This window comes from Drosophila busckii, chromosome 3R, assembly GCF_011750605.1.
Source record: "Drosophila busckii strain San Diego stock center, stock number 13000-0081.31 chromosome 3R, ASM1175060v1, whole genome shotgun sequence".
In the NCBI taxonomy this organism is placed as follows: domain Eukaryota; kingdom Metazoa; phylum Arthropoda; class Insecta; order Diptera; family Drosophilidae; genus Drosophila; species Drosophila busckii.
In genome coordinates this window covers 20,394,291-20,407,339 of record NC_046607.1, presented here as the reverse complement: position 1 = coordinate 20,407,339, position 13,049 = coordinate 20,394,291, and the positions used below count along the sequence as shown (strand labels likewise).

The window sequence follows — 13,049 nt, the reverse complement described above, 5'->3', positions numbered from 1 at the left end:
TGCAGCAAAGGAATAATCAATAGCAAATTAATTCTTTAAGTATAAATCTGCGCGTTATACAAATTCGGATTGGAAAGAACTGAATGCATTCAATATTATCTTACAAAAATGTTTCGAATCTTTTACAACTCTTCAAACTATTCTATTCAGACTTACCTGCAAGCCACGTGCGCGTATAACTTCCACCTCCAGAAATCCCTTTTGATGACACAACGACAACTGAATATCACCCAAGGAAGGAGCACCCAACACTTGACGTCCCACTAGCTGTCCCGGGCCCAGTCCATCTACAAACTCATTCAATGCACCATCGTTACGCAGCGAGGGTGAAAACCTAAATTTGTTTGGGTATTTGTTTTGTTTGTTTTGCGCATAGAAATATGTCAAAGTTAGTAAAGTTTTTGGATTGTCGTTACAGTTACACACACACACATATAGAAATTGTTTGGAATATGTATATTATATTAAAAAAATATATAGTTGAGAAAGTTATAAATCTAATAGACTGGTTCCACACACACATAAAATACTGCATTGCATTCAGTTTTGATTAAGTTTTGGGCTGAGTTGGAACCAGACTAGGCCAGTATACACAGGGAGTTGTAGAAAGACAGTTAAATTTTGTAGTTGTAGTTGTAGTTATTGTTGTATATTGTTGTTGAGTGGTGTGGAGTGGAGTATGGAGTTAGTGTAATGGATTTGATTAGCGTAGTGCAAAGAGAAATGTGCATGCAATTTGAATTTCAGTTTTTCTGTTATGTACAGCAGAGTTTCCCAGTTGCCCAGGGTGTTATAAATATTGGAGATTAGAGATTTGGTGGTGCTGTAGACATTGAAGTGTGTGGGTGCTTAGTCTGTAGCACTTGTTGTTGTTGTTTGGAACTTGACTGCTTATTTTAGATCAGTACAGCACAACAAATAGTTTATATACAAATATAGATAAAGTAAAGTATACAAAACTATGTAACAATATTGAAAATGAATGAAACGCAAAGCACAAGTAAGAAAATATAAGTAGTAAGCGCGAAGGATCGAGGCATACACATACATATACATCAATAAAAGTTAAAGAGAGAGAGAGAGAGAACAAAATGGCAGCAGAATTTTTGCACACAATTATGTAGAGTAGAGAATATATATATAAAGTGATGTTGAGGAGGAGTTCAAGTCGTGATAAGTACAGCCATATACAAAGGCAAAGTTTATAAATGTAAACGCAACTAGCAGAGAGATACGCGCGTATGACAGACACAGACACAGAGAAAGAGAGAGAGAGCGACAGACAGTTGTAGAGACAGAGCAGGAAATGTAGAGAGAGAGAGAGAGAGAGTTAAGGAGCGAGTGATAGTTTTTAAAATAGCAATAGCACTTCGTTTGTCATACTTTGTATATCTATGTTAGGTATTTTAATTTTGTTTTTTTAGTTGCCAGAGAGAGAAACTTACGATGAACCCTCGGAGCTAGAGATTGAATGTATGCTGCCCGCACTGTAGCGAGTTACCGCTGGCACCGGCGGCACCTCAACTGATCTCTGTATGCTGCCAGCCGAGCCACGCGACTGCCGCTGATAATATGGATGTGGTGGTGGTAGTGTGATTAGATGGTGACTAGTGGAGGAGGAGCTAGCCGACGTGGCGCTCGCGTTGCCTGAATAAATTGCCTGATATTGGTCTGTCGATAAATATATGATATACATACATACAAATATATATAAAGCATATACTATATATATATATATATATAAATTATAAAAACATTTAACAATGCAACAGTTTCGATTAATCAGACGCTGTGGATCGCTGGAGCAAACTCTGCAGGGGGTTGGGGCTGGCAGCCGCCGCAACATACAACAGCCAAGTAGAAAAACTCGATAGGCAGAAAGTACTGTACATAAATTAAATGTAAGAGAGTCAGAGAGAGAGAGAGAGAGTAGAGAGAACGCAAGGCAACAACTGAAGAGTAAGTAAACTAAACTAAAATTAAGATACGCATATTTATACGCACAGACTTATGCTTATTTCAAAAATTAAAATACATTTAATGTTTTTTTAACTGCAGCAGCTTACGTTCCACTTAATTGTTGTTTTGCCATTTACTTCATATATGTGTTATGTACATATATTTTTTAAATAATAAATATGCTGTAACTGTAACTGTAACTGTTTTTGATACGCTCGCAGTTCTGTTTGCCAATTCATTAGAGATGAGAGTTTTGTTGTGAGAGATCTTTGGCTGTGTTTTGTAGTATGATGTGTTATCGATTATTTTGTTTAGTGTCTGTTATTGATTTCGCTTTTGGCTTTCTTTTGACAGAGCTCCCTGTATATACATACAATAAATACTTAAACTAATGTTGCAAAACTAAAAACAAATCAAAAACTTTTGTTTAATAAAAAAATACAGATGATAAACATTAGTTCTCTTTTCACTTTTGTTGGCACATGAGGGGGCATAAGCTTATCGATAACAGCCTATAAATTAGTGAGCTATATATTGTTTGTACAAAGAGTCGTATACTTGTTAAATGAAGTCTTACCGCTTAACTTCAACGTATTATAAGTTGTTCAAAAATTTTATAAAGTTTATAGCTGAATGTTATTGTTTGTTAACTAAGCTAAAAGTATATTATTTATTACGAGTATAGTTTTAACTTAATGCATGCAAATCGAACAAAATTTAATTGTTGTATATATTTGTAGTGTATTATTAACGATAAAAAGAAAACTGAAAGCAATTATTGGCAGTTTGGATTGGTTAGTATGTTAAACTTTCGATTATAAACAAGACTTGCTACTAAGTATAGAAAAAATCAAACAAATGTATAAACGGTTTTAGTTAGGAGCTTGTATTTTTTTTTTTTTTGCTTTTTAGTACGTGCGACCAGCCAAGGCCACACAGCCAAAAGCTTCGCTGCTAACGGCACATTTATGCAACTTATAACTGTACGCAACTGAGCAAAGCTTTTAGTGTGTGTTAGTTGCCTTTGGGATATTTTATCCTTGGTTTGAAGCCTAAAAATACGTATAGACTTTGGATTGTTTGTTGGTTTTGGTTTGGTTCTGGTTCTGGTTTTGGTTGGGTTGAGTTTTTGTTTCAATTGGTTTATAGGTTAAACTGAAAAACGAAATTAAACTAAATCAAGAGCGACGAAAGTACGCGCAATTTATTTTATTTTGGCTGCATTAAGCGCAAACGAAGTTCACAAAGTGCATTAGACAGCGAGAGAGAAAGAGAGACAGTTAGATAGATAGATAGCGGTGTGTGAGAGAGCAAGAGATGTGTTTGCTGAAAAGCTCTTAAGACTAGCAACAAATTCAGGGACTTGTGTATTATTTTTTTGTTGATTTTGTTGAGCTTAGCTAAACTAATGTTTATCATCATTATTGACTTTCGTATATGCTTAGCTTTTGATTTTTTTGCTTGCAAATAAATGCAACTTAAATTATAAAACACAAATTAAATGTTTAAATAAAACTGAACTTATAGCATAGCGTAAGATAGAAACTGCTATAGAGTGTATTGATAGTAGTGAAAGTTAGAGATAGACAGAGATAGAGACAGAGAGAGAATAAGTTTGGTCATGTGCGCACCTTTCCCCACCAGCGCCATCGCCGAAAAACTGTTCAATTGGGTCTGCCTCCGAGGACGAGCCACGCGACAGCACGCCACCGCCCCCGGCACCACCAGCGCCAGCGCTTCCGCCAGAGCGCAAATCGCGCGTGATATCACCAGGCAGCACCTCTTCGCTGCGATGCACCGTAAACGAGTTCTTACCCTTCTTTCCAAAGCCCATACGTCTTTTACGACCTTTTGAGTATGGCATTTATTATAGTTTTAATTGTTAATTGTTTTAGTTGCTTTTTTGTTGTTGTTTTCACTACTTTCGGTTAGTTTTTTGTTTGTTTGTTGCAAATACCAAATTAATAATATACTTATGAACTATATGGCAAAAAGTATAAGCATTGCAAAATGTTTTTTAAATGCGTTTAGAAAATTAAAATAGCTCGAGTTTAGTCTCTAAATCAGATGAGGCGTCAATAACTCTGTTTTTTTTTTTTTTGATTGAACAAGGCAACGATTGATTGAACGAGAAACTGTTGAACGAACGGCATACAATAGAATGGAAAAAGATTGAACATACCAGTTGCTGAGAGCTGTGAGGTGGAGTTGGATTTCTTGCCCATGCCGCTGCCGCTCTTTGGTGAGCGTTCCGTTTCCACAGTGCCGCCTTTTTTGCGATCGGTTGTGGTATCGGATAAGCTGCCATCTACCAAGTGGTGAAAATATAGGTTTAGTTATGAGCTAATTGGTTTGGTAATTTAATAAGCGTATTTATTCAAATGTACATTTTTAAGTAAGAGTATTTAAATCTGAGTTTATAATGCCATTAATAAATTTATTCTTTTTATTAAAATTCTGTGTGTTTTGCTTACCGACTTTATCCTCAGTTCCAGCGCCAGCTTCGCCTGCTTTGGCATCTCCCGCTTCGTTAGCACCGTTCTTCTCCTTATCATACTCGCTGAAATCATCATCCAACATAGCATCGATAGCATCCCAATCGATAACATCAAGTGGTGCGTCCGCATCGGCATCCGCATCAGCATTTGTTGTTGTTGCGTTTGGTTCATTGTTTGTTGTTGGTTTTGTGGCAGTTGTTGTAGCAGTCGTTGCCGTTGTCGTTGTTGTTGTTGCAGTCGTTATTATTGTTGCAGCCGCATTCGTTGATGTGTTTGTTGTTGTTGTTGTAGTTATTGTTGTTGTATTTTCAATGAAATTTGTGCTTGGTGTTTGTTGTTGTTGTGGTGTCGAGTGTTTAGTTGTTGTTGCGTCATGGGTCAAGTTGGTGGTGTTGTTGACGTCATTGTTGTGTATTGATGATGGGGCACGTTTATTGGGTGATGCATTTGTTGTTGTTATTGGTTGATTAGCGACACCATGGTGATGTTGTTGTGGGGGATTTGCAAAAGAGGAAGAAGAAGCATTATTAGCATTATTACCATCGACGACGATATTACCAGCAGCGGCAGCAGATGTGAATGCACCGCCGCTCCCACTACTAGATTTCGTCACATGTTCCAATGCCGATGCCGTTGCCATCAAACCGTTGACGGCGTTGATGCCTTCTTTCCCTTTTTGCCTAGCTGATTGTTGTTGTTGTAGTTGTTGTTGGTTGTTGTTGTTGTTGTAGTTGTTGTTGTGACTATGACTAATACTAACACTACTCGCTGCTTGGCTGTTGTGTTGGGAATTGTGGGTGTTCTGTTGTTGTTGTTGGTGAACTTGTTGTTGTTGTTGGTGTAAACCGTTCGTTAGTGGAACGCCCCCAACCCCCAGACCGACGCCAACGCCATCACCAACACCAGCAGCAGCAGCCAACTCCATGGGCGAAAAGTTGTGCGCATTTTGTGCACTTGGCGGATGCGGCAAGTTGCGCCTGCGCTTCAAATACGGCGCCGCCGGTCCGTACATCTTCTGCTGACTGGTGCGCTGCAGATCCAGCGACATATGATTGCGTGCATCCAATCCACGTCGATGAGCGCCACGAAACAGCGAGGGCGCCACGCCGCGACGCGTCCAGCCCACATCCGAGTCATAGGTTATGGTTACGATCTTGTCGTCCGTAACCAGAAAATGCGAGTGACTCAACGGATTGGCTGCATCCACATTGGCGCCCATATACGACTGTCTAATGTTTGTCTCCGAACCGTAGCGACGCTCCAGCTGCTCCGCATTGTTGTAGCTCTGCGACTGCTCATAGTATGGAGCGGGCGCCACTTCATCCTCATAGCGTATGCGTCGGCGTCCCCAGCTCTTGGTATGCAAATCATCGTAGTCCAGCGAGCGTGACTGACCCTCATGGAACAGACGTCGCCGCTCCAGCTTGGGCTTCTTCAGTATCGATGTAGGCTGCGCCTTGGCAGTGGCCTCAGCTATGGGTACAGCGGAGACGAGCGCATCCTCGCTCAGCTGACGCGATAGACGCAGCACCGATTGCGTGGGCAGCGCTGGAGGCGGCGCTAGTTGCCCGCGATTGCGTCTGTGAGCTGTGGGCGTGGGCGTATGCACATGATAGGTGGGCACTATGCCCAGATTCATCTGTGGACCCGTGTGCGCGCCCAGAAAGTGCTGATCAACGCACTCGCCGCACATGGCAGTGTCCATGGTGGGCAGTGAGGGCTCCGAGCTGGGCTGGTACATGGACAGCGAGGGGCGACGCAGCAGCTGCTCGGCGCTGTAGGGAAAGGTCATGGGCTGGTGCTGTGGATGCGGATGGGCATCGGCCAGGCAGCAGGGATCGGCACAGGCGCCAATGGCCAGGCCGGGTGTGGCCAGGGCGGTGTTGGTGGAGAGCACAACAGGCTGGCTGCCGTTCTGGCAGTGGCTGCAGCTCTTGTCCAGATGATCACGCACATAGCCGACGTAGGAGCTGGGCGAGGAGCTGACCGTGTGGGCGTGGGCATGGGCATGCGCTAGCTCATGGGGATTGTTGTTGTTGTTGGTGGAGGAGCTGCGAAAGAGATTCATGACCGGCGTGGTAATACGCTTGAATTGCTCAAAGCTGGACAGCGTAGGCGACAGCGTATGATGATTGGTGTTGGTGGTGGTGGCGAGGGCGGGGGAGAGTTCGCGTCCGTTGTGACGTTGTCGTTGTTGTTGTTGGTAAATGTCAAGCGGCGTTGGCTGTATGTAGTTTGTATTGGCAGTGGCATTAGGCAAATGAGTCGTTGTATAGTAATGAGCATGATCAACTGTCTCCTCCGCCATTAGGGCTGGCTCCACATAAAATTGCTCCACCAGTTCGCCGCTGTTGGTGTCTGTGACCAGCACACGCTGCGGTGGCACCAACAGCAGATTGGGTTGTTGGATTGGTGGCGGCGGCGGCGAGTCGGCGGCTGCCAATGCCGCCAGCTGCTGCAACTGCTCAAGCTGCTCCAGCAGCAACAGTTGCTGGGTGCCGCCAGCAGCAGACAGATAATCGCAATCATCCACCTCAATGGTATTGGCACGATGTGGTGGCTGGCGTTGGTGTTCATAGAGCTTCAGACCGGTTATGGGGCCACCACCACCACCAGCAACGGACATGCTGGCGCCGCCCAGCAAACTGTTTTGTACGCCAAATAAATTGCGCCAGTTGCGTGGAAAGCTGACGGTTTGGCAATGGGGACAACAGTTGGTTGTTGTTGAATTGTTGAGTTATGTTGTGGTGGTGGTGTGTTGGGTAACGATTTAGTTGGGTTGGGTGCAAGGGTGACAAGCGCAATGGTTGGCGTCCGAGGTCAGCGAGTGTAGATTTTGTGGTGAGTATGGAGTTTGGCATGTGTTGTGGTCAATTTGGCAAAGTGATTGTTGTTGATCGTTTTTAACGTTGTTGTAGTTGTTGTTGTTATTGTTGTAGTGAAGACAGAGCACGCAAGAGAAGCAGTGAACACAAAAATGAGAGCGAGCGAAAGAGAAGCGCGCGTTGTTTTTTGCAATTTGCAATTATCGTATACGTTATATTCGAGTGTTATCGTATTTATTTTGATCGTAAACGCAAAAAGTAAATGCAGAAAAGAAACTTTATGTTTGTTGTTTGTTGTTTGTCGCATTGCATTGCAATTCGTGTGCGTTGGTGTGTGTGTTTTGCATGTGTGTGTGTGATTGTGACTCGAGAGAGCGTAAGAGAGTTAGAGTTTGCTAATTTCTTTATACTAATTGTTGAGAGATTGTTGTTGTTATAATTTTGGATTTTGTAGCTTACAATGGCAACATGTGTTTGTCCAATTCGTGTGGCCCAGAGAGTTTCAAATTTTAGAGTTCAACATAATTTTGGCAGCTTTTTTTTTCATTTTTTTGAGGCATGGCTTGGCGGCTATAACGAAGCGTACGCGTGTGCAGCACTAGGCTTACAGTAAGCCCTAACTAACCAACCCCTGGCTAATAAACAAATCTACTCACCTGAGTCCGCGTGAGGTGCGTGGTCGTTCGGATTGCGTGCTAAAGGCGCTTGAAGTGACGCTAACCACTGACTCCATATCCGAGTCACCAAACTCGCCCATGAAATCCTTATCGGGTGAAAGCGAATGACGCGGACGCATGCGCGTGTCCATAGTCTGCAGATCGCTGTCCGAGAGTCCTGTATAGTGACGCTCCCAGCCGCCCATGCCCGTGCTGCGATATGTGGCCTGATGATGCGGCTGTCTTGTGCGATGCCGACCAAAGCGTCCACCCGAGGCTAAACGCTCATCAAAGTCCTGACCCAAACGATCGCGCAACATGGCGCTACGTGAGGTTTGTGGCACCTGCAAACAAGCAAAGAAATATTTATAAATTTGTTATACATTTGTTAGTTTTTTTTACCTGTGGCAGTTGTCGCTTTTTGGGTGAACCCGTTGGCGTCGCCGTCGCTGAGCGCGACTGAAAACGATGCTGTTGCGTCGCTGCTGCAGCTGCGGCTGCTGCTGAGGATGCGACACCTGGATATGCTGCGGCGTTGCTAGAGCCGTGAAATGGAAGCACTGGATAGTCTATATAACGATCGTCCGGTGGCGATAGAGAGCCACGTCTTGGACTGCTGCTTCGATAGCCGTAACCTAGAGAGCTGTGTACGCCGCTGCCCGCCGGAGCAGCGCTGCCGCCGTAACTATCACTGGGAGCTGCCGAATGACTGCGCTGACTCAAGCTCATGCCACCCGGTCCAATGGCGCCGACACCATTAGTACCGCCGCCGCCACCAGTGCGTCTATAATAGCCTGTGGCCGAAGCCTGTCAAGGTTGCAATAAAAATGAAATAAAGTTAGACTTAGTTAAATGTCTCAAATGAAAGTGGCAAACCGCACACTTTGCTGTGAGCTATGGAGAGAGAGAGAGAGAGAAGAGAGCTTATGCACTAATTGTAGTTAAAGGTTTGTGTCTTGGCTCATACAATGTTAATATTCAACAATGTGTGTTGTAGAAAAGTGTGTGGAGTATTTGTTGTTAGCACTATTACTGCAATTTCTACAATTAATACATATAACTTGTTTTTGTTTTTTAAAGAGAGTTACTGTTTAACAAAAAGAACATAATAAGTTTATATTTATAGCAGTTGGAAAGCTTTTGCAAGCTTTGCTTTTAACAATTAGTAATTTTAGATTAGATAAAAATATTTAGCAAAACTTGTTAAATTGAAAGTGCAGTAAATAGATTTATTGACAGTGGGCGGCACCTAAGCTAAGTATAATGGGGTGGTCGTCCTATAAATAGTTTGATAGTTATGAGTTTTTAATGTTCAATAATTTGCTCTCATTGTTGACTTGTTGTTTCGTTTGGTTGATTGTTTAATTTAGTCTAGGAGTGCAAACCTGATTGTGATAACTTTGTCCAATGCCAGATACAGTGCGATAATCACGGGCTACCATGCCGGCCACACGTTTGCGACCCTGTGGTGACATGTCTCGTCTGGAGCGACGCTCGTTAAGATCGAGCTGAATGTTTATTTTGATTTATATGTGATATTTGCATAGGATCATGGTAGGTTTTTATATATTTTTTGAAGGAAGGGTGAAGCATTGAGGTAGCCAAATCAAAGTTGGAAGATAAAGAGCATATAAAAGAGGAATAGACAAAAAAGTAGATGTAGATATGTTTAAAATGAGCAAAACATGTAGCTAAGTGTAAAAAGAGTTGACGGCTTACAAAGAGTATAAGGTGTACTGCAGTTTATATATATATCAGATGTCTATGTTGGGTGCCCTAGTGGGTGGTGCTAAATTGTGGTTAATACATGCACTAGCTACACACATAGATTATAGTTTATATATAGTTTATAGAGGCAGCATAGGCAATAGGCATGCAAAAGCTTTAGCATATTTGAGTTTGAGGTGCAGTTTATAGTTTGCAACAATTGCGTTTAAAGGCTTAAGTTTAGTTTTGACAGCATTTCACAGTTTCATTTCTTCGTTACTTTGTATGTGTTCTCAAGTAAAAGTTAACTTAACCTAGAGCAATTATTGTTAGACTTAAACTTAAACTGTAAATGCTTAGCTTAGTTATCAAGTAAGACGCTGAGCGAGCCTTTAAACGCTTAAGGCTGCTGTTGTTTAGTAGAGAGAGAGAGAGCGCAGAAAGTAGAGCTGAGAGAGAGTTCTTTGAGCTTAGAGAGAGAAAAATTTAACACACATAGAACGCAAACCAAACAAATTCCAATTAGTTTATGCTAAAAATTAATACAAAATAATAATTAATGGCTACAATAACAACACATATAGCATATGAATGAGTTGTGAGCGCGTTTGTGGGCTGGCATGCTAGACAACTGACAGGAACAGCAATGTGGCGTATACGTAATGTTATGAGCTATGAGCAATGGCGGCTGCAGGTGCAAAGTGCGAATTTTCTACGCATGAGTTGGGTCGCGCATTTGTTTATCTCAACACAATTGTTGCTGTCAGTTCATCAAATGAAGTTTTGTTTGTTATTTACAGTTATGTACACAAGAGAGAAACACATAAGAAAATTTAACACATACACATGTAGGAGTTAAACAATAAGAATATAGAATTCACTTTTGTTAGTATGTGTAAATTGTTGCTTTGCTTGTTACACTCGCTTGAGTGCTTGAATTAGAAGTAGTTGTTGGTTTGTTAGGTAGTAATTGTAGTAGTTTTGGTAGTTGTTGTTGTTTGTTTGTTGTTTTGTTACCTCAAGCAGCGGCGGTGGACTGGCTGAGCTGCCCATGGATGAGATGCTAGCACCGGGCGTCATTCCATCGATGTCACACTCGGATGTTGTATCCGAGTCGCTGAGACGCGACATTGTGCTGGGCGGTGATAAATGATCTGTCGGTGTCAGTATCAGGCCGTCCACATCGCTGCCCTCGTCACGTAACTGTATTTTGTTGTTGTTGTTGTCATAAATTTCGTACGAAACGTTGTTGTTGTTGTTGAGTTGTTGGTTTGGAGTTATGGATGCGAGGCGAGGAGAAACGATGCGAGGCGTAGGGCAAGCGAGCACATGTTGTTGTTGTTGTTATTTGTGTAGTTGTTATTGATGATGTTGTTGTTGTAATTGTTGGTGATTTGTGTTTGTTGTTGTAATTTTGTGTGCACGACAAAAAAAATAAAGGTAAACAAAAAATTATATATATATAGTAATGACAAATGCTGCTTAAATAATTTTTCTTTTTTTAGCTGAGGAAGGGAAAGAACATTTTACAGCTAAGAACATAAACAACAATTTCAAATTGCCCATCTCTCCCACACATGAGTGTTAAGTTTTCCGCTCAACAAACTTTGCATAGTAAAACCTTAAATTTCTTTTTATCCAAAAAGAAACAGCACACAGCACAGTTAATTCGACAAATTAAACGACACAAAATGAAGAACTCAAAAGAAAAGTATACATAGCATATATAGAGAGAGAGAGTTGAAAAGTTGAAGCTGCCTGTAGGGAACATACGAGATGTGAAGTATCCTGATGCGGCTGCAGTTGATACCATTCGGCTTCATCGTCGAGCACATGATGCGCCAAGTCGATGACGACTTCGCCTATGAAATCGTTGGCGCCATAGCGCACATAGTCCCACAGCGTTACCTGGCGTATGAGTAATATCAGAATAAGTCAAGTACAATTGAGTTGTGGCTTACCTCCAGCAGTCGTCCATTGAAATCACAGCGTCGTAGTCCGGAATAGACAAAAGTTTGCGCCCAACGTGGCTCGCAGGTGGTGCCCACAGTCTTTGTGCGTCGCTTGGACTTGTGGCTGCGATCCGGCAATAGAAATACCTATGGATATAAATGATGTGAGTATAGCTAAAGACGCTGCTTAGTTCTAGTTACTACCTTGGCATATGGATTGCGTCCAGCGCCAGTTTGACGCAGCGACAGTCCAGTGGCGCACACTAGCGTCACTATAAGCTGCAGCGTATGCTGATCATAGCCCAGCTTCAGTTGCAGTCTACCCTCAATGGGTATGGGCTGTGTGGTTACGCCCATGTCATGATGCGGCACATGCCCATGCCCATGCTGATGCTGATGCTGATGGTGTCCGTGCGAATGCGCTGTCGCTGCCGTCTGGCAGTGATGATAAGGACCCGCCGTCGTTGTGCCGTGCGCGCCGCCAGTGGCGTTCGCACTTGAGTTAGTTGCCGCTTGTAGTGTGGTGCTGCTATTGCTGCTGCTGCCGCTGGCGCTGCCGCTGCCGCTGCCACTGCTATGACTATGACTGCTATGATTTGCTGCCAAGCGCTGCTGCGACTGAGACTGTGGACTGCCACGATGACGCAGTGCAGCCGAGCCGCCAATTTGTAGCTCCGGCGAGCCGGGTGAGGTAATTAAGACGCTTGGCTTTTCGCGCTGCTGCTCCTCAGCGTGATTAGCTGCGCGAAATAGAAATTATAATATTAAAACATTATTTAGTGTTTAGAGCTGTGTTTGGTGTGTGTGGCTTTTATATGTTAGATGAGTTGCCCCTGGCCCAATGCTAGACATACACAGCTTGTTTGTTAAGCAAACTAGCGCGCGCTGCTTACTAAAGTTGTTTAGCTTGATTAATCTGATTTAATAACCGATAAGATATAACGATAATTCAAGAAGAAGATCGAGAGTGACAGCGCATGTTTCGTTTTAGCCATAGCTACTAAAGAGCGATCAACACTCAGTGTTCAGTATCAAGAGAGCGACTTTAATACTTTTCTTTCAAACATTTTGCACACTTGTATTAACCAACACTGTTTTGGAGTCTACATAAATTAATTAAAATACCAAAACACACCTTTGCGCTGCGTATAGCGCCCACCGCTGCTCACGACTGCGCTGCTGGCCATGCTGCTTGCCAAACCGCTATGTGGAAAGTTGGCGGAGCTGCGACGTGTGGTGCTGCTGCTTACAGAACCGGAGCAATTGCTGCTGGGACTAACATTGCTGCTGCTGCCGCCGCTATCACTAGGCGCATGAGCAGGCAATAGAAGTGAACGACAGACCAAAAGTTCCACCTGAGCATCCAAACGACTTTCATCGATAATATCGTAAACTTCATCGGCGTTTTTGTTATGCAAACTGCGTCCGTTCCATTCGATGATTTCGTCGCCT

The 13,049-nt window shown here is 42.9% G+C and overlaps 1 protein-coding gene across 13 annotated transcripts in view; it reads right to left on the bottom strand.

Moving 5' to 3' along the window:
* The window catches only part of LOC108602941 (regulating synaptic membrane exocytosis protein 2), a 32,535-nt gene that overhangs the window by 4,145 nt on the left and 15,341 nt on the right, over positions 1–13,049 (bottom strand). For 2 of the 13 annotated variants that reach the window (XR_001915270.1, XR_001915273.1), the window contains exons 8-18: positions 12,733–13,047; positions 11,802–12,337; positions 11,607–11,744; positions 11,419–11,553; positions 10,663–10,848; positions 8,341–8,745; positions 7,939–8,282; positions 4,434–7,144; positions 4,142–4,267; positions 1,446–1,671; positions 157–334 (exon numbers count right to left, since the gene is read on the bottom strand). Coding sequence is in view for 4 of the 13 variants with exons in the window: in XM_017991289.1 (XP_017846778.1) it covers positions 157–334; positions 3,591–3,807; positions 4,142–4,267; positions 4,434–7,144; positions 7,939–8,282; positions 8,341–8,745; positions 9,324–9,446; positions 10,663–10,848; positions 11,419–11,553; positions 11,607–11,744; positions 11,802–12,337; positions 12,733–13,047 (5,414 nt within the window). In the remaining 9 variants the exon portion in view is untranslated. Of the gene's footprint in view, positions 1–156; positions 335–1,445; positions 1,672–3,590; positions 3,808–4,141; positions 4,268–4,433; positions 7,145–7,938; positions 8,283–8,340; positions 8,746–9,323; positions 9,447–10,662; positions 10,849–11,418; positions 11,554–11,606; positions 11,745–11,801; positions 12,338–12,732; positions 13,048–13,049 lie in introns of all 13 variants that reach the window. The other 11 variants (XR_001915277.1, XM_017991288.1, XR_004458878.1 and 8 more) reach the window with 8 other exon arrangements.